The 20,835-nt window shown below is 40.0% G+C and overlaps 1 protein-coding gene across 1 annotated transcript in view; it reads left to right on the top strand.

Annotated features, from left to right (window-relative positions):
• Positions 1-2,925: 2,925 nt before the first annotated feature.
• cpa6 (carboxypeptidase A6) overlaps positions 2,926-20,835 on the top strand; it is a 39,329-nt gene continuing 21,419 nt past the window's right edge. Inside the window, exons 1-2 of the mRNA XM_007886898.1 lie at positions 2,926-3,224; positions 14,671-14,746. Coding sequence (XP_007885089.1) covers positions 3,106-3,224; positions 14,671-14,746 — 195 coding nt within the window. The 5' untranslated portion in view covers positions 2,926-3,105. The remainder of the gene's footprint in view (positions 3,225-14,670; positions 14,747-20,835) is intronic.

The raw sequence follows: 20,835 nt of genomic DNA on the forward strand, positions 1-20,835 counted from the left end.
AAAGCAGCACTACGCCAGAAGTTCAACACGATGAGCTGAAAATATGGGGACATTAATTATGATGAATTAATATTTATTTCCTGACACGAAGTGGAATTAAAATGGCTTGTGTCAACAATGCATGATCCCACACCAATGCATGCTTCAAAACCAGAAGTTAGCTCTTTTGTGTTTCAAGTTTAATTTCTTTTGGAAATTTGCTTTCCTACTTGGGTTCTTAATTCTAAAATTGCCCAAAAAAGAGGTAGATATTAACTCCGCATTAAAACAGCACATTTTCTGCATATTGATACCGAGATTGAATCTAACGCAAAGTGACTCAAATGACAGATTAACAATCCCTTCTCTCTATTCTCATAGAAAGTGTTAAAAAAACTGGATAATCTCAACCCAGTTACGCATAGCTCAGATCCCAACTACAAAAAATGTCAAAATTCATGAATAATTTATATTACGTTAGCAATTTTGCTCAGAGTAAACATGACCAGAATTATCCTGCCTGCAGCATGAATTACCACACAGATGACAATGGAATGTATTTTTTAGCAATAATCCTATTTTTGTAATCAATAAATCTGGTTCAAATTGTATGGTATCAATCAATTTTCTAATAAATTGAATTATGCGCAGTTGGGACTGAATAATAATAAACATAATGACAATAATAATTTATTCTAGTTTCACAAGACATTGACTCACAATAATATCACTCAAATGATTTTTATCTACAATATTAATTGGAACACATACATTTTTTAGATGCAGAACGGGCCAGTTGGGCTATCGAGTCTGTACCACTCCTACTTTATAGATCTTTCCCCATATCCCTTAATGTTTTCCTGCTCCGGTGCTTTACCAATTTCCTTTTGAATTCATTTAGGTATCAGCCTGGCTCAGTTGGTAGTAGTCTCATCCAGTCAGAAGGTTGTGGGTTCAAGCTTCACCTTGTAACATTGAATTCACAGTTTAAGAGGAGCACTGCATTAGCAGAGATGCTGTCCTTTGAATGAAATGTTCAACCGAGGTCCCATCTGTCCGCCTCCAATTCATCTAAACAAATGGCTTCTCCTCTAGCCTCTGCACAGTCTCGTGCGGGGTTCTTCAGGGCTCTGTCATTGGTCCAAACTTCTTCAACATCTATATGCTCCTTCTTGGTAACATCATCCATAGACATGGGGTCAACTTCCACGTGTATGCAGATGAAATCCAACTGGACCTCTCTGCCTCCACCCTTGACTCCAGGACCGATGCTGTCCTGACACAATGTCTGTCAGACATCAAGTCCTGGATGAGAGCTAACTTTCTTCAGTTGAACGTCAACAAGACCGAGGCTCTCCTGACTGACTCCCGTCAGCGCCTCCTTACCTCAGGCGCTTGGCAGCATCACCATCCATGGTTGCACACTCCACCTTGCTAAGCCAGACCGGAACCTTGGCAACTTGTTTGACTCTCAACTATCCTTTCTACCCCACATCCGTGTCATGACCCACTCTGCCTTCCCCCACCTCCGCAACATCGCCCAGTTCCACCACTGTCTCACACCGCAGGCCACGAAAACCTTCATACACGCATTCATCACATTCAGGCTTGACTATGCAAACTCCTTGCTTGTCGGTCGCCCCAACTCCTCCCTCCATAGGCCGCAGATCATCCAGAACTCTGCAGCCAGAACTCTGCAGCCCATGTCCTCTCCTGCACCAGGCTCCGTGACCCTATTACCCCCAGCTTTGATCACCCTGCTTCCCCCCCTTGCCTTCCACTCTCCCCAATCCTGATCCCCAGCTCGGGTCCGAAACACTGATTGAATAGCACCTTGGGATAGCCTCCCGATGTGAATGGCACTTTACAAATGTAATATTGTTGTTATTAATTTGTGCTTTATAGATCCCTTAACACTATGTGAAAAGACAAGCGAGTTTCTCCGGCTGTCGTGGCCAACAATCGTCCAAATAAAATTGGGCATTCACTTAATAACTGATGTTGGGACGCTGTGTGCATAAATTAACTGCTATGTTTACCTGCAAAATACACAGCCATTACACTTTACAGTAAATCCTGTGAAGGGCTTTGAGATGTCGTCCCGACGTGAAAGGCGATATGGCAAATGCAAGGATTATTATATGATTATTTACATAGATCACTGTCAAAATTATGCCCGACTTCTCCTTCCCCAAACAAAAAGAAGTTTGCCAGACACTTCCCCCCACCCCCACACAGACAGTGTCTCTTTAACTGTAACACTGGAATCCAGATTGAAGACTGCCAGAGGCTAACCTGTGGTCACCATTGCGGGTTACATTATAACACAGACTGCAGTTCTGTACAGTCGCTCTCCACTGCACGGTAGATCCCTGCTGACACTACTCCTATTATAGTGTTACTCAAAAGGTTATAATTTGAAGCAGAATTAGGAAAGCCTATAACAACCTGAACTAATCTGCGGGCCACATCTGACACACTGTGCTGTCTGGTTGAAAAAAACAGAGGTGGGAGGGGAGCAGACTGGACTCTGGATGCCCAGATGGATATTGACATCCACCCATTGCCAGCAGCCTGGCTTAGTGCCCAAGCAAACAGCACAGCTGGACTGTCCATGGCACCATGTAGCCAGACTCCTCTGCTCTGTATGTGTATGTGTGTGTGTGTGTGAAAGCAAAGCCTCACTGAAGCAATGAGTCAGTGAGTGCCACACAGCAACACGAGCAATGCTTTCTGCTGGCAGAGATGTACACACACACACTGCAATAAGTTTGGTTCTTTCCTTGTGGGTGCAGAGGGAGTGGAGTAGATCGCCTCTTTTCCTCGCTCAAGTTGCAGCCCCCTCTCTGCCCAGATCACATGCTGTAGCTTCAGCTTTTGCAAACACTCCCCCTCTCTCACCCCCCCCCCAACTTTCACACGTTCCTGCCAGATTGATCTCAACTTGCAGGAGCTCCACTGCTCAGGAAAGAGCTCTGTCACAGTTGCTGGCTCTGCTTTACCTTTTTCTTTCCCCTCCCCTCAATGGAAAAATTTTAACACATTTATTTTTTTGTTAACTGGTGGGACAGCTCAGATGAGAACCACAGAGTTGACAACAGCAAACAAACCTTATTTTCCATAGGTATGGAGCACTGTACAAGAACCAGCCTGCTAGCAGCAGCTCTATTGCTGATTTCAGTGAATCTCTTGAGTCTGCACAACAGCAGTGTCCAAGGTTTCCTCTACAATAATCGCTATTCAGGGTAAGTCTTGCTGGATAGCATTTTCTAACTTACTCCCATCACCTGAACGTCCTGCACTTACTGATGCCTTTAGGGCTATGGGTAAGTGCAAAGCTTGATCATTGGTACTTGTATATATATATAAATAGATATAAATTATATAAATATATATAAATTGCCTCCTATTTTATTTTGAAACGCAATGAATACCCGACAGTAGTTATACAGTAATCCAATGCAGTGGTTCGGACTATATGTATTATGAGAGACAAGCCAGAGACTTTTACTTAACTGATCTGAATCCAGAAAGTGGACTACTATACTGAATAGTTTGGGCTTATTCAGAACTCTTTCACCCACCCCCCCCAAACATGTATACCTACTAAAAGGCTGATTTATTTCATGGAAATATTTTTTTATGAATAGCAATTGCATACAGGTATGTGTCACAGCGAATAGTAGCATAAAAATAACTCACCTGTATTTTATTCTGGGGATCCACATCAGCGTATCTTTTACTGAAGCTAATAATAATAATCCTTACGTTGGAGATAGCTCCTTATCATGTTGTTGAGACGACTCAAAGTGCTTCACAGAATATATGTTGTGTATCTATCTCATAGTTTCAGCATCTATGTGGGACAATGCTATTTCAAATGGGGCTTCAGTAAACTAGTCAGTAAAGCAGTGCTTCCCTGCCCTGTTAGTCCCTAATTGATGAGCCCAGAAAGTTATGGCAGAAGTGGAAGATGTTGTTGTTTTGAACACGTCTCATAGTGATGTGGGCGAGGATATGGTGAGTGTTTTTTTTAACCAAAAAAACAGGAAATCAAAAAGGTGTTCCGCAAACTTATATTCTACATTTTACAAATTTGCATAAACACACTGTGTGTCTATGTAACTTTATATAGCTATATATATTTATTCTGTGGTCTAATTTGCGGTATTTCTTAACAGGATTCCTAAATAAGGAATCTGAGTTGTGTAAATGGGACTTCTTCTGGTAACTACAAGTACATAACAAGAACTCAGCTCCATTGTGATCTACTTTTACACTGCAGATTGTGTATCCACGGGAACTTAACAGTATTCCTTATTTATTCTCAGTGTACAGTATAAACTGGATGCAGCGACAATAATTTGCATTTATATTGCGCCCTTCGCTCTAGGTAGCATCTCAGAGGGTTTAATAATGGTGTAGTTTGACGGTAAGATGGGAAGAAAGGTGACCACAGGCACGGTCAAAGAGGGAAGTCCAGGTTTGATCTGAAAATGGGCAAGGAGTGGTAAAGCAGAGGGACTAGTAAATTGGCCACTTCTATCTACGACTGTTTGTGGGACACTGCTGTGCGTAATTAGCAGCCACGTTTCGCCCACAAATATACAGTCAATTCACTTTACATTGTATTCTGTGAAGCGCTTTGAGGCGTCTCGAAGACGTGAAAAGCGCTATATCAAATGCAAGGATTATTATTATTACAGCGGCTGATATATACAATGGAAATATTATATGGGCAGGGCGAAACCTTAGGCAAGTTACCTTACTCCAAATGCTTCTGTTTACCTAGCAGTAAGTAGGAACCCGGTTGTTAGTCAATTGGTTGATCGCTTTGCAGGGGCAGTGGTTTCTACCAGTGCAGTTAGCAAGTGGTCTGGTCTTCTCGGATAATCCTTGACACCAGGTGAAGTGCAATGACCAAAAAGAGTATTATAGCTGAAGGTATTATTCACCAAAAGAGATTGAAAGCAATCAAATCCTCTCAAACCTGCTGTCAAGACTTATTTTCTTTGTCAGTTAATGATGAACACCATTCTATTTTGCAAAAAAGTACTATGACCTGTTCACATGGGTTTCTATGTATTTTTACTCTGGTTTGCCTGTCTTTGCCAGCAATTAATATACAGCAGTACAAGAATAACTCATCCAGATTTTATTCTGGATATATATTATTAGTATTATTATTTTTAGCAAATTTGTGGACCTACTGATTTCTGAATCCCTGTGGATTTATCCTGTTTCAAATGAGGCACTAGTAAAATAGTCACTGAAGGATTGGTAAGCACAGCTTTGTTCAAAATCTTTGTGCATAGTCCACTTAACATAAGTTCAGCAAATTCAATCTAAAGAAAAGAGACAGAAAACATCTGACAAATGTATAATAGTAATAATAATCCTTACATTTCATGCCTATACAGGTTATTCTGTAAAGTGTAGTGATTGTGTATTTTCTGGGCCAATGCAACAGCCAGTTGCATACAGCAATGTCCCACAAACATTTACTGGCCAGGACACCAGGAGAAACTACCTTCTGTTTTCGAACAGTGCGTGGGATCTTTAACGTCCACCTGAATAGGCAGAGAAGACCTCAGTTTAAAGTCTCATCCAAAGACAAGCTATGCGATTTTAGCTGGTTAGACTCCAGCAGTACCTGAGGTCTTCAGGCCTTGGCTCTTGCCACCCTGTACCTAATAGTTTCCGGAATTAGGTAAGCAGGATTCATCCCTCCAGGGAGAGAGTGAGCATTCCATTCCAACAATCTACCTCTGGGATTGCTATGTGTGGGTAGGATGCATGGAAATCTCAGATAGGTTTGGATACTCATAAGAATGGTCGTGGGTTTCCACGCGAGTCCAGACATCTGCCTGACCAAAAAAAAAATCTGTGGATAATGTATTTTACACAAAGCAATTAGACCTGTAAACTCTGCTGCTGCCTTTAGGTGAAATGTGAGTGTGGACTGACTGTATTCCAAATCCTGAGCATTAAGTATAGTAGATACACTCCCTGGATTCACTGACACATTTAGATCAAGTAATAAACTGAGCTTGTGAAGTTTACAGAGTTCAGAGCTATTGTCTGAGTCTCAAAGTTGAAATCACGTTCTTGAATTCACTCCATTATATTATTTTCTGTGTAACATACACCATGGAGTTGATTGGAACAGTCTTATTTCATTTCCATTCTTTGTTGTTGCTGGTAGATATTTATGTTGTAAATTGATGCACCACTTACCCTTCACAATAATCCTTGCATTTGATATTGTTTCTTTCACATCAGGAGGATGTCTCAAAGTGCTTCACAGGATTCACTATAAAGTGTAGTGACTGTGTATTTTGTAGCCGGAGATTCTTAGGGAATGTGATAACACCCACATTAAAGAATGAATAACTGTAATAATAATAACAAACAACAACCTGCATTTATATAGTGGCTTTCATGGTGATTAGCATTCCGGAGCATTCATAATAATAATCCTTGCATTTGATTTAGCGCCTGATCACATCGTTCACATCGTTGAGACATCCCAAAGCGCTACACAGAATATACCGTAAAGTGAATTGGAAATAAAACTGTAAATACATAAAATAATATTGTAAAGTAAATTTAAATACAAATTCACTGACGGGTCTGTCACAGGATAATTTGGAGATGATTATCTAAAAATCTACCTTTTTGGCTGCATCTTCAATCACGTACTCTCACTCCCACATTTCATCCAAAGGACAGCATCTCTGACATTGCAACCCTACCCCAGCACTATATTGCAGGATCTGCCTCGTCAGTGAGTTGCAAGCCCTGACATGGGACTTGAACCCTTCTGATTCAGAGGTGAGAGCGCTACCAACTGAGCCAGGTTAACACAAGTATTTACCCAGCTCCAACAGCGATTTGTGGTTAGACATCCAAATTCTAGCATCTCTATGTGTTTAATAATAAAAAAGAATCTTTGCATTTGATATAGCACCTTATCATGTTTTCTAGACATCTCAAAGCACGTCACAGAATATACTTTATATATTTTGTGGTGAAATGTGGCAGTCAATTGTGCACAACAGTGTCCCACAATTGTGGATTGAGTGACCAATTTATTTTTTTTGAAGGAATTATTACCCCTGGAAAAACGATCTGCCAATCGACTAACAACTGGGTTCCTACATACTGCTAAGTAAACAGAAGCTTGTGGAGTAAGGAAAATTGCCCAACGTTTCGCCCTGCCAGGAATCAAACCAGGTCTCTCGCTTGCAAGGCGAGTGCTCTAATCAATGAGCTACACGATTCCACATAAATATGAAAGAAATATTTCAACATTCTTCTGCTGATAATCCTCAATTTACATGTTGCAGGGCAGAAGACTTCAGGGTCATAGTTATTTAGAAACTAACCCGATTTCTTTACACTTGTTTCTTGTTGACCTATAACCAAAATGGTGAAGTGATTTGCAAAGGAAGAACTCACAAGGGAAAAGTTCCCTTTCATTACAAGCAGTGTTGTGAATGTTTGAAGATAATTGGACTCTTTGTGCTGTGACTGAATTGGGATGAATGAATGTGCTGTTTGTTTTGGTGCTTCTATATTTGTGTTACACATACCTGTGAAGAGATCGTGAAATTCTGCCATAAAGTTAGTGGTGCTTTTGACACCATTTGGAGAGCGGAATAAAACAACTAGTCTTAAAATCAACATTGTTTGTGGTGTTAAGAAATCAATGTTATTAACTTAAAACCTTAATTGACCTTAATTAACAGATGGGTTAACCGTTAATTTGTTTTGTAATTTCTGCTTTAAGAACAGTGCAGTAACGCCTTATCATGTCATTGAGACATCTCAAAGTGCTTCACAGGATATACTGCAAAGTAAATGAACTGTGTATTTTGTGGAATCCTGTAGCTTAGTGGTTGGAGCACTCGCCTCATAAGTTAGAGGACCTGGGTTGAATTCCTGGGCAGGGTGAAACGTTGGGCAAGTTTCCTTACTCCATACACCTCTGTTTGCCTAGCAGTAAGTAGGACTCTGGTTGTTAGTTGATTGGTGGATCGCTTTTCCGGTGGTATTAATTCCTTCAAAACGACAAATGTATTTTAAAAAATAATAATAATTTGTTCACTCAATCCACAACTGTTTGTGAGACACCTCAGTTGGCTGCTGCATTTCACCCACAAAATACAGTCAATACACTTTACAGTATATTCTGTGAAGCACTTTGAGATATCTGGAAGATGTGATAAGGCGCTATATCAAATGCAGGGATTATTATTATTATAATTTACGGTTGATACACATTGGCGTAAACTTGCTAAATTCTACCATAAAAGGGACCAACATGGCAAATTGGACAGCAGGTAGTGTGGAGCACATATTCCTTTAAGTGAAACTTTATTGTTTTCAGCTACTGCTGTCTTCAGCTATAACTCTCTGTCTCTTTGACAAACATTCGTTCTGCGTGCAGTGCACCCTCTTAACTGACCTTCCTCTGGAGTTAACAATTGAGAGACTGTCTACATTCAATCACAGTCTCCATTACTGAACAGGGAGGAGTTACAAATGGAACCAGTGCGTTTTCTTTCTTGATAACAATCTTTCTCTGAACAAAGCAATTTACCTTCGCGACTACACAGGCTGCCGCATTTCGCCCACAAAATACACAGTCAATTCACTTTACAGTATATCCTGTGAAGCTCTTTGAGATGTCTCAATGACGTGATAAGCCATTACATCAAATACAAGGATGATTATTATTATTACAAGTAATAATTCTTGGTAATTCTAGAGTGAGGAAGGGATTATAGTCACTCTATCTTCAGTTTCTGAAATAAGCTATCTTAAAGATTTTGTGAAGGCAGCAGCTCATCTTCTTTCAGAAAAGAGCAGTAGTAGATACTCTGTGTCGACATAAAGCAGGTTCTCAAAATGCTTTTAGAGCAAACCTCTCAAATCCTATTTCTAGAACTGTTGGTCATCATACTATAAGCACCAGGAAGGATATTTGGTACTCATGAACAAATCCAGAATTTCCTTCGAAGTGCTGGAGTTACTTGGCTGTGAATGGGCACCTAATGATCCCAGTCATTGCATCATATTGTTCCACATGCTGACCTGTGGAACCACATTGAATGTACCCCACCACCAGATGTATAAAGCACACGAGAATTCAATACCATTCACAATGCAAGTTGCCTTCATGTCAGTTCCTACTTTTCTCAGGGAACCCATTACACTTTTTCTCTTCATCCTCTCAACTGCAATATCCTTTTAATCGAGTGGTTTTGTAACGCAATAGACGTAGCATGGCCTCTGTAGGCAACAGATTCCAATAATTTGCTAGTTGCGTGCGGGTTGAATCTCTTCCTGTTCCATCCTCAGGCAGCTCCTCCCTGTACGGAGGTCCAAGCGAAGAGACCTTGTAATCTTAATAAATAAGCAGACAAAGGGCCCTTCGCGTGCCAGACTGTGATTGCACACATCTCTACCCATTTGCTGTAAACTTCTAGTGAAGATGTGTGCCTCTCCCAGAATATTTGAGATCAAATGAATTGGTGTAAAACATTTGGCTCCCAGAGTTTCATTCCCCCCCACCCCCCATATTTGATCTAAATGGCACCATCTAGAAGTAATTTGGGTTATGCATTTGCAAAGATTTGGCTCAAATTTATTCAGGATTTGAGAGTGTAATTTTCCAATTTGGACAAGCTCAAATTGGCATCATCTGTTTTATTTGCATTTCGGCTGTTAAGCTTAAATTACCTGCTGGCTTATTTGCTCAGTGTATAACAGCCCAAGGAGAAACATATCTGGGAATTTCCTTTAGGTGCCGGTTGTATCAGTGTATTCCATTTGCAAGTGAAAAGCAATAACTGGTATACAAGTAGAGATCAAATAATAATTCAATACCATTTACAATGCAAGTTGCCTTCATGTAGTGCCTTTCACGTCGGAAGGACATCTCACTGCTGGCTGGGCACTCAAGCTGGGGGTGGGAGCCAAAGTGCGTAGGGAGGGGAAGGATGACTGAAAGCGAGGTCAAAGAGGTACGTCTTGAGACAGACCTTGAATGAGGGAAGGGAGCGAATGAGTTTTAAGGACTTCAACAACAACAACAACAACAAGATTCCATTTATAGAGCGCCTTTCACGTCGGGAGGACGTTCCAAGGCGCTGAAAAGATGGAGTTACAGAGAAAGAAGCAGAATGGCTGAAAGCCTGCCCTCTAATGGTGGGACGGAGAGGGCGGTGAGACATGAAGAAGGCTGGTGCTTGCTGAACGAAGGGAGTGTTTGGCTTCATCAGGTTGAAGGCATTCTCAACAGGAGTGTAGAGCAAGACCATGGGGCAATTCTGGCAAGCCAGCTACCCCAATGCCAATAGTGGCACCGTAGTGAAGCTGTTGGAACACCTCAGCCATAATAACCTGCTGAGCAGCTGCTAATTTGGCTTCAGATCAAACGGTCAACTCATGACTGATGACAGTTTCAAGCTGGGTTGAGCTTGCTGCCCATGGTACTGTTGTAAAGAGCAACAACTTGCACTTACATGGTGCCTTTCATGTAAAAGGACATCTCAGACAAATGCACTGATTGTCACTGAGGCATTACTTAATTGAGGTTTAAAGTTGTTGATCAGTGAGAGATGTGTTTTTTCAAGGAAGAGTGAGAGGTAGCAAAGTAAAGCAATGATTGTAAGAGAGCTCCTGAGTATCATTAGTGTCTAGGACCAAGTTCAGCATACAGCTGTGGTGTGCAAAGCGTCTATATTGGTACTTTGGTGGCTTAATACTTGTCCAGTAGAGTAAGGCAAGTGGAGAATAAGCAATAGAGCAGAGTCTGAGGAACAGAGGGCATGAACTGGAGAAGATTACAGGGTGAAATAAGCCTGGAGAAATCTAAGATTAGGACAAAGATTAGGTATTGGAGAATGGAGCTGGAGAGGTGAGTGCAGAGAGCATTGGAAACATCTACCCTACTGATGGCAAAAGCACAAAAGAAAGGTTTGGGCAGCAGTGCGGTGAGGAAATGGTTTAAGGAGGCAGCATTCCGAGGTGGGGGGTAACATTCCGGAGGTGGAGGTAACATTACAGGGGTGGGGATAGAGGTAACATTCCAGAGGTGGACAAAATGGTCTTGAAGATGCACTAGATGTGGGATTTGAAACTCAGCTCAGGGTCATGCAGAATGCTACTGTTGTGCATCCACCTGGTTGAGCCTGAGAGAGTAGCCAGAAATGTTGATGGAATTGGAGCCAGATGCACTTGGGTTCTGGCAACCAAATAAAATTACATTTACTTACAGAAAGTTGCTGCTCATCCAAGACCTAATGACAAGCAGGCAGTCAAACATTGTCTGAGTGATCACATTCTTTTTCCTAATGATGCTCTTGTATAGAGCAGTTATACCCCTGCCCGAGGACAAACCAATGACAGAATTATTGTAGCCATACAACAAAAACAACAATTTGCACTTAACTGGTGCTTTCCACTTGGTTTAACCATCTGAAGATCTTCACAAAAACGATGGGGTGGGTATTCCATTCCAACAATCTATCTCTGGGATTTCCATGTGTAGGTGGGCTACCTGGAAATCTCAGTTTGGTTTGGATACTCTTAAGCACGGTGATGGGTTTCTGCATGTGTCAGACACCCAGCTGACCAAAATAAATTTAGCAGCGTTGATCAAACAAGCGCAGTTGGAGAGTTGGTGGATGAATGGTGTTATTTTCAGGCCGTATACAAGTTACTAATTTTGTTGAGAAAGATAAATTGTGTTGTCCACCTACTCCTCATTTACAATTTATGGCTTTCTAATCACAGTTGACCACAGTGGGTCAAACAAGTATCAAGATACCTAGAAAAGCTGTCAGAAGTGAGAGAGAATCCTTTAAGACAGCTTAGACCTACTTCTCAATATTATGCTATAATTGGTTTACTTGGAGGTAGTCTCAAAACTCAGCTGTGCACTAATGCCATGCTGTACAAAAGCATTTCGGCATTAAAAATGTTACTTAAAAAACTTTAAATTGTTGGGATTGATTGGAAAACATGGGAGAGTTGATCTTTCATCTCAATGATTCTTTGCATGATTAAAGAGGAACTGTTTGGTAAATCCACAAGTGGCAACTGCTCAGGGAAGCAACTGCAGTCACTTGCTTTTTAATCAGTGAGCAGTGCATTTCTCTTAGGATTTAGGTACAGAAGAAATGTGTTTCCACACACCGAGGCTTACTGTGTGTTTGAATTATTTACAATTTTTTCAGCTCTAATACTTTTCCTTGATGTTCGGTGATGAAATTAGATGAAGCAAAAGCTGGATCTGAGATGAGTTTTGAGGGGGAATACAAAAAATTGAAGATTTTGATGAGACTGAATGCGAATGCAATGTTTGGCTCAAAGGGGGAACCAATAACCAGCTGTTCTAAATAAATTGGAATTTGCAACTAACCTCTTTGTTTTATTTTTAATTGATAAGTGAAGAGCAAGAAATTAAAAAGTCTCTATTCGGGAGTCAATGAAGTGGGTCATGATCTGGTGGTGTGGAAAAAGAGAGTCCAAACATTTCTGCTGAGAAATTGAAGCTAAGAATGGAAATTAAGGTGAGGTTATTTTAGTGATCTGATAATAGAACTAGGTGTCTTTTTTTTAATGGGTAGCGTTAAAGACCTCAATTCAAAATGCTTATGTACTAACTCCAGATTTCCTTCCTGAATTTCCATCACAATCCAGTTTCCAATTGATCATTACTGCAGTGTCCAACTGCTATAAGGTAAGTGGAGCCATTTAATGAGTGGTGACCAGCTAATGAGCATTTTATCACATTGACCAGGTAATAATAATAATAATCCTTGCATTTAATATAGCGCCTTATCATGTTGTCTAAATGTCTCAAAGTGCTTCACAGGATAAACTGTAAAGTGTAGTGACTCTGTGTTTTGTGGGTGAAACTCAGCAGCCAATTGTGTACAGCAACGTTCCACAGACAGCCATGGATTAAAGTGACCGAATTGTTATTTTTTAAGGGATTGTTACCCCCAGTAAAGTGATCCGCCAAATGACTAACAAGCGGGTTCCTACTTACTGCTAGGTAAACAGAGGTGTGTGTGTGTGTATGTTTGTGTGTGTGTGTGTGCGTGTCTGTGTGTGTGGAGTAAGGAAACTTGCCTAAGGTTTCGCCCTGACTACCCAGGAATCGAACCCAGGTCCTCTTGCTTGCGAGGCGAGAGCTCTAACTACTGAGCTACAGGACTCCATATATGACTTCTAATCGCAATTAGTATTGAACGCTCTTTATCACATTGCAAAGCACTTCACAGAAATTACCATCAAGTACAGTGTGTGTTCCTTATTGCAAGGAGGTCACGGATTTATTCGTGTTCGAAATAAATGCTACCTGCTCTGCCGTCTCAGTGTGATGAGTGCCTTGCTGGCAGATTGGGAAGATAGGAGTCACGAAAGGGGGATTGGATAATCAGGAGGTGGTTTGGGAGGTCGAGGGGGCACATAGCATTTATTTTGAACACTAACAAATCCGTGACCTCCAGGCATAAAGAACACTCACTGTACTTGAGGGTAATTTCTGTGAAGCTGTTTGACTTAATAAGGTGCTATAAAAATCCATGTATTTCATGCTGTTTAGCTAGCAGAGCAGAAAGCATGGAATAATTGTGTGTTGTAGAGTATCCGTTTTCACCTATCCTGTAGCCTCCACTCTCGTCTCCAGCCAGATACACATCCAGGTCTTCCTCGAAGCAGTTTAAAGACACAGTTACCATTTTCAATGGAAATCTGTTCCTTAAGTCCACTTTTCTGTGAGGGAAAATAACTTTAAATTGTGGCCTCACCAGTGACTTATGTTTATGGAATAACTTTAATTCAAGTTGTAGTCAAATGCCTTCAAGATGCAACTTAGTATCTGATTAGCTTAATTGATAACAGCTTTATATTGACTGAAGTTCAGGATTCAAGAAGAATTGAAGCAATTAAACACACAGGCCAAAGAATGGCCGATGGATACGATTGTAGATAAATACCGGGGAATGCATTTTGGAACAGAAAACATAAATAAATATAACGGCAAATCGGAGCGTAAATGTTATAACAGCATTATGTCATTTCTAAACCAGCTATAACATAATAACTGTGTTAGATGTGTTTGGTGTCACGCACAGTCGCTTTAAAGTATTCATGCTCTACATACATGAGGGTTGTTATATAACTGCAAGTAGTTGTTGATGTTGTAGTTATTTCCATTGCTGAATTAGACTATACATGACTAACCAGATGGACTAAAATTGTTTTATCCAGCCTTCTATATTCCTTTGTTAGAGAAAAAAATGATGCTCTGATTGCCAAAAAATTATTGTTATTATAAATATAGCAATTGTTTCATTAAATGTTTATATTGGGATTAATAATTTCAGTAACATACATGCATAGTCGACTCCATAGTAACAGTACGTGACAAACCACACTCTAGATGTCTAAAGCTAAAAAATATTAAATGCGTTGTATCCAGTAGTACTATGGGATCTTAAACTACAATAAATACGTGCATTATTTTTGTAAAAATATAGATAGTTTTGTACGGAGAGAGAAAATAAAGGTAAAAGATAGAGGGATGTAAACTCTATGTTTAACCAAACTTGTAAATCGGCATGTTTAGAAAAAATCACAAAATAAAAATCACCTTTTTTTCAAACACAGAGATCAAGTGATTCGAATAGTTCCAAAAAGTGAAGGAGAAGTGGAGGCATTAAAGAACATCAATGACCATATAAAGGTAAGACACTCAGTTTTCATAGAATCATAGAATTATACAGCAGAGAACGAGATCATTCGGCCCATCGTGTCTGTGCCGGCTTTTTGAAAAGAGCTATCCAATTCAATCCCACTCCCCCACTCTCGCCCCATAGCCCTGCAAACTTGTCCACCCCAAATAATTATCTAATTATATTGTCTTTTTTACTATTATATCCTTAAGAGAGAAATAAAAGCTTTTGATTGTCGGTATATTGATGCTAACATTTATTTATAGCAATATGGTGAGAAATGCATTTGATAAAGTAGACGTTGCCCTGCTTATTAATTATAATATTCTGCATTGTAATTTACTGTCTCAACCAAAAGTACAGAAAGTCTGACTGTTCCTTTGTATAATGTGTTGGAATTGCCTGGATCAATCCAAGTGTGGACATGATATTAAGTTAAACTCCTTTTGCTCTTTCCTCCAACCCTCCCTCCCCATCCAACACAAACACACTGGAAGTTTTAATATCCAGGAAAGATCCTTGTTCTTGGTTTGAGGTGTAGATAATGATTAACAGAATATTTTCCATATTGAGAGCTATGTCTCTGAATTTGGGTATATAATAATCCTTGCATTTGATATAGAGTTTATTATTATTATTATTATTTATTACATTGTCGAAACATCCCAAAGCGCTTCATAGGATTTCAGTGTAAAGAGACTACGTTTTACACTGAAACAAAACACTGTGTGTGTTTTGAAAGGCAATATGGCATACAGTAACATCGCATAAACCATGAAGTGAATGACCAATTCTATTTGGGGGATAGTTGGCCACGACACCAAGAGAAACCACATTCACTTTTCAAGTAGTGACATGAGATCTTTAACATCCACCTGAACAGACCGATCAGAACTCAGTTTAACACCTCATCCAAAGAGTAGCACCTCCCCTAGCACTGCATTGGAGCATCAGATTTGTTACAATAGATTTGTTTTAGTACAAGTAAGTTTAGATGAGTGGTGTTTGCTATGAATTTAAATATTTGAAACAAAAGCATTTTAACATTATTTTTGGGCTTTCGGTTTATTCGAAATTAAGATGAGTGATTTTTGGTACCAGACCTTTTTGATTTGGAAATTGCAGAACATATGACCTGCCATCCTGGAATGTTTCGACATAAGAGTATTTTCACACTATTGATTGCTGCACAGTAAACAAGAACTTGAAAGAGAAAGTGTTAAAATACAGAAAATGCTAAGTAATGTGGTTGGTGGCATCAATGAATGAAATGTAATAGGTAATTCAGAAGTGGAGGTGGCGGGAGAGAGGTGGGAATGTCAGAACAAGAGAGAAAGAAAGGGGAAGATCACATTTCAAAACAGGGATAGAAGTTGTCCCTCTGCCTTTGATAAGACACAATTCTCAATAATTATAATTCTGTTATCTGCCAGAGTAGAAGTCACTGTTGGTCAGTCCGCCTAACACATCTGACAGCCACACCAGGAGATAAAAGGAAACCGACAGCAAAAACAAATCAGAGTTGCAGGTGTGTATACAGCTGCATAGAAATATTACCAACATAGCGGCCTGGTGCCACAACACTTTAATTGCTCTGTTCTAAGAATGGGGAGACGTGTATTTTATCCTCAACCTTGGATGACATTTGCAGTCAAGCTCCCCCTAAATTGGGAAAAATGCTGATCGCCACTGGGTAGGAGAGTGCTGCATCTATACTGCATGGCTCCTACCGTTGGTGACAGTCCTGCAATATAAATGAGGCGCCGTCTGCCGTTCTTTCCCTGGTCTGGGTGGGCTCAGGTGTCAGCCTGCACGTGCAGCAGTTTCCACATCGCTGGCCTGTTAACAGACTTTTCTTACACAGGAGAAAAATCAACGGAATGACAATCAATTGAATTTTGCATCTTTGAAAAAGTGCTGGGGAGGAAGTTGTGTTGCTTGCAGTGTGATGTTTTCTTTGACCCATTATTTACTTGGTTGAATCCACAGCACAGCAGGATATTGCAGTGTGCTGTGTTCATATTGCAACAATATCAAAATGATAAACAAGTCATTGGAGCCTGCCATCTGGCTGATCTGTAGCAGATCTCGCAATACCTTACCGCAGTTGTAAAGCAGAGGACAATAGGAATGGTTGATAGTCCATTCGTAACAACTTGGCTTTTAATGGGGAGAAAATGCAGGTTTTTTTGAAAATGCAAGAATAACTAATTGCACATTTCTGTAGCTCTGACGTTTAACTACAGCGATGGGTTGGCTCAGTGAGGCTTGCCTAGGGTTAGAAAATTATAGGTTCAACCCCATGCCGAGATTTGAGCTCATAGTTCAACATTCAACAGCAGTTCGGAAAGAACTCCTTTGCTACAGGTGCCATACTAAAGCTCCGTCTGCCTATTCCTGATAACGTTAAAGAGTCTATAGACACTATTCAAAAGAAGAAGGGAGTTTCTCCCAATCTCCTGGCCAGCAATCCTCTAGATAAATTGAACACTCAGTTCACGACTATCCTTGGGACATTTCTGTGTGCAAAATAGCTACCATGTTAGTCTGCAAATACATAGGCACAACACTTGACAGCAATTACCTGTGAAACATTTTCAGACATTTTAATGTTGCCAGTGCAAATGTAACTTTGGTTTTTTTTACCATAAAATTCTACAGTGGTACCTTGAGTTGTCAAGTGTGTCTCTTGCAGGGAACCCTGGGTATGTTACAGTGAACCACAAGAGTTCTGGTCCACAGCAATCGCAGGTCAGAGGAGTGTTCCTGCAAATCAGAATGCCATACATGGGGATCCGTGCAAGAGGTGCACCTTATATCCCAAGGTGCTTTCGCCACAGTGCATAGGGTACCATTTGGGCTACATTTTTTTCTTTTTTTTCAACCCAGTTGTAGCAGAAAAATATAGGGAGAAGAATGTAATCTAGTCTAGATTTAGATCTGTTTATGTATCATCCAAGGTTCATTAAAATGCGTTCATGTATTCAGGACATGTAGCACTTCATAATGCCCAAAATATCGATTTGAAACAACTTTTATAGAAAACTGGCTTTGACATAAAGAATTTTTCAACTTGTGGATGGCCTCAAGAACTGCAGTACATAGAGTAAACCTGGACCCAGGAGGAATATCTACTCCATTGTCTTTTGAACTTGTTCCTTCCACTAAAGCAACAGGATTCCTCCTTTGTTATTATCATGAAATTTTCATGAACCAGATCTGTAGTCTAAGTTCCAAAATGCAAAATATTTACAGTTTTCTGATGCTCTCTTATTACATTTATTGAGACATCTCGATGATATGATAGGGGGCTATATCAAATGCAAGGATTATTATTATTATATTAACCTTTTGCTATTCATTTGTTTTTCACCATTTCACGGCTATTTCCTTGACTTTGCTAACTGTAATTAGCTATTCTCAAACTTGTGAAAACTGCCTTATTCCCCTGAACTAGTGCTGATCTGTGCTGCCAACACTACATGTGCAAGTTACAGTAGCCACTAGAGACATTTTTACACAACATCTCGCTATCCAGGAAATGCAAAACTAGGCTTGAATTCTGATTTGGGCGATGCTGATGTTGGTTTCAATTTTCTAATGCAGACTTAAAGTAGCAATACATGTTGGGCTGAAAACTGCAATTAAGACCATTATTAGATGGGCAATTCATCTGTGCCATGCTGAATTTTCAGAATACGTTGTGTAATAATAATAATCCTTGCATTCGCTACAGGGCCTTATCACGTAGTTGAGATGTCTCAAAGTGCTTCACAGTGTATATTGTGAGTGGATTTTGATTGTATATTTTGTCAGGGAGACGCAGCAGTCAATTGCGCACAACAGTATCACACAAACAGTCGTGGATTGAGTGATCAAATTATTATTATTTTATTTTTGAATGGATTATTACCACCGGAAAGCAATCCACCAATCAACTAACAACCGTATTCCTACTTACAGCTAGGTAAACAGAGACATGTGGGTAAGGAAACTTAGGTTTCACATACAAAGAGCCAACCACACTAAGCAATAAAACTTAGTATTTTGCAGCATCAGCACACATATAGAATGATGTACACCTTATCAACTCTTGGTCTCCAAAAATGGGCATTCCTCACCCTCGAATGATGACTTTAAAGTACAGCTAATCTTATTTGAGAGATTCACTGGCATCATCTTAGACAAGCAATTCTTAAGTACCTTGGTCTGCATGGCTTTGTACTATAATCTGTCCAGAAACCAGCAGTAATATTTTTTATAACATCTTCTATTGACGACAGGAGGAAGGGAGACATACAGTTTGAACATAAGAACATAAGAATTAGGAGCAGGAGTAGGCCATTCGGCCCCTTGAGCCTGCCCCGCCATTTGATAAGATCATGGCTGATCTTCTGACCTAACTCTAATTACCTGCCCTATCCCCATATCCCCTAATGCCTCTGTTTTTTTTAAAATCTATCAGTCTCAGCCTTGAAGATGTTCAAGGTTTGTAGGTACTGTGCTTTTGATTTCTAATAAAAAGTGGAAAAAACTAAGCTTCTTTAAAATGTTCTTTGATTAGCAATATCAACTGACTGCCATTTGCTTGCTCCAGTATTGTTCAGTATAGATGCGATTATCAATCCAGAGAGATTAATTTTGTAACTGTACATTAGTATCCTTACACAATAGAGATGGATACTATTAGGTCATCTGGTTAGGTGATAAGTCTTTATGACTTTTGTGTAAGATTTCATGAGGACTGTTTGAAACCAGTGCAGACAGTGGGATGTAGAATCGGGAGCGAGCAGAAAGCTTCTGAAAAAAGGACAGTTCGTAACCTACAGTCTCGTGTCTGTTCTATTTTTTTTAAAAAAAGATCAGTAGGGGGCATCCCAACAGTGTCGTGAATAGAGCTGCAGTTTACAGGCAAGGAACTCACTGGTTCAAATTCCAGTCCATGCTGCATTTCAGCCATAACTATACAAGGAGGAAAAATCAGCCCCAGCTTTCCAAGGGTTGGGGATTGGAAAACCAGCCATAATTCTTTTGGGCCCTCTACAGCATAATCTACCTGTGATGCATTGGAGTGGCCCCCGGGTGGGGAGAGCTCACAGTTGCTGTAACATCCTCCACAGTCAGGTGTCTTGCCAACACTCACTATCAAGGCTTGCACATAAGCAATGGCCACTTGGGTGGAGTAACGCAGGACAATAGCCTTCCATGGAACCTCACCTCAGCAATTTGTATTGTAAATTTGTCTTGCCTCGTACCCACTGTGGCTGTTTCTGGGCGGAGCAAAGTTCTGCCATTGTTTCTCTATCGAGACAGTAAAGACAGAGCTCAGCAAATGTCAGCTGGTTTTAGTTTTAAAGAGAATAAAGTACAGCGCATTCCTATTAATTGAATATCGGATAATTGCGTACTCTATTTAATTGCATAGCAATTTCTAGGTACTGAAAATTCACTATTTGTTCGCATAGTATTACTCTGCTCAAATGCATATCAGATAATTGGTTAGTTCACTTAACTGCTTGAAAGATAGCCAGAAAGCAACTCGCAATGCATATTCTGAATTTTGTAGTAACCATTGCTTGGGGCAAAATTTTCCAATATTGGGCTATTTTATTGCACCCTAGTAAAATCTTAATTTTGTTTTTATTACAACTGGCTTCATTTATTTGGGATTCTCAGTATACATATATTACACAATTTCCAATTTCCTCCTGTCTTCAAAAGTTGTTTCCTTCAGAACTGCAGTCTAGGATTTTCATCAGCTGTAGGAAAATGCCATCTTATAGGTAGTGCTGCTGTACGTTTTAAAAAAAAGAAATATTATGTTGCAACAAATTAGTGGCTCACAATGCTTAACAGGTACAGAACTGTGCAAAGCACCGGGGAAAAGGTTTAAAAGCAACTAAAGCAGCCCAGCAGCATTCGAAGAAAAATAATGAGGCCTCAGCTATAACTGGTAGAAAGAAATGAGAATAAATCAAGTATGCAGTCACCTCAATTACAACCCAAGGCAAACTTATAGAGAAAAAATGCTCACTGACATGATTTACAGCAATCGGGGATTCAGGAAAACAAGGCGCATTAACCAATTCATAATCAAGTC

Source organism: Callorhinchus milii, unplaced genomic scaffold (genome assembly GCF_018977255.1).
Source record: "Callorhinchus milii isolate IMCB2004 unplaced genomic scaffold, IMCB_Cmil_1.0 Scaffold2, whole genome shotgun sequence".
In the NCBI taxonomy this organism is placed as follows: Eukaryota; Metazoa; Chordata; class Chondrichthyes; order Chimaeriformes; family Callorhinchidae; genus Callorhinchus; species Callorhinchus milii.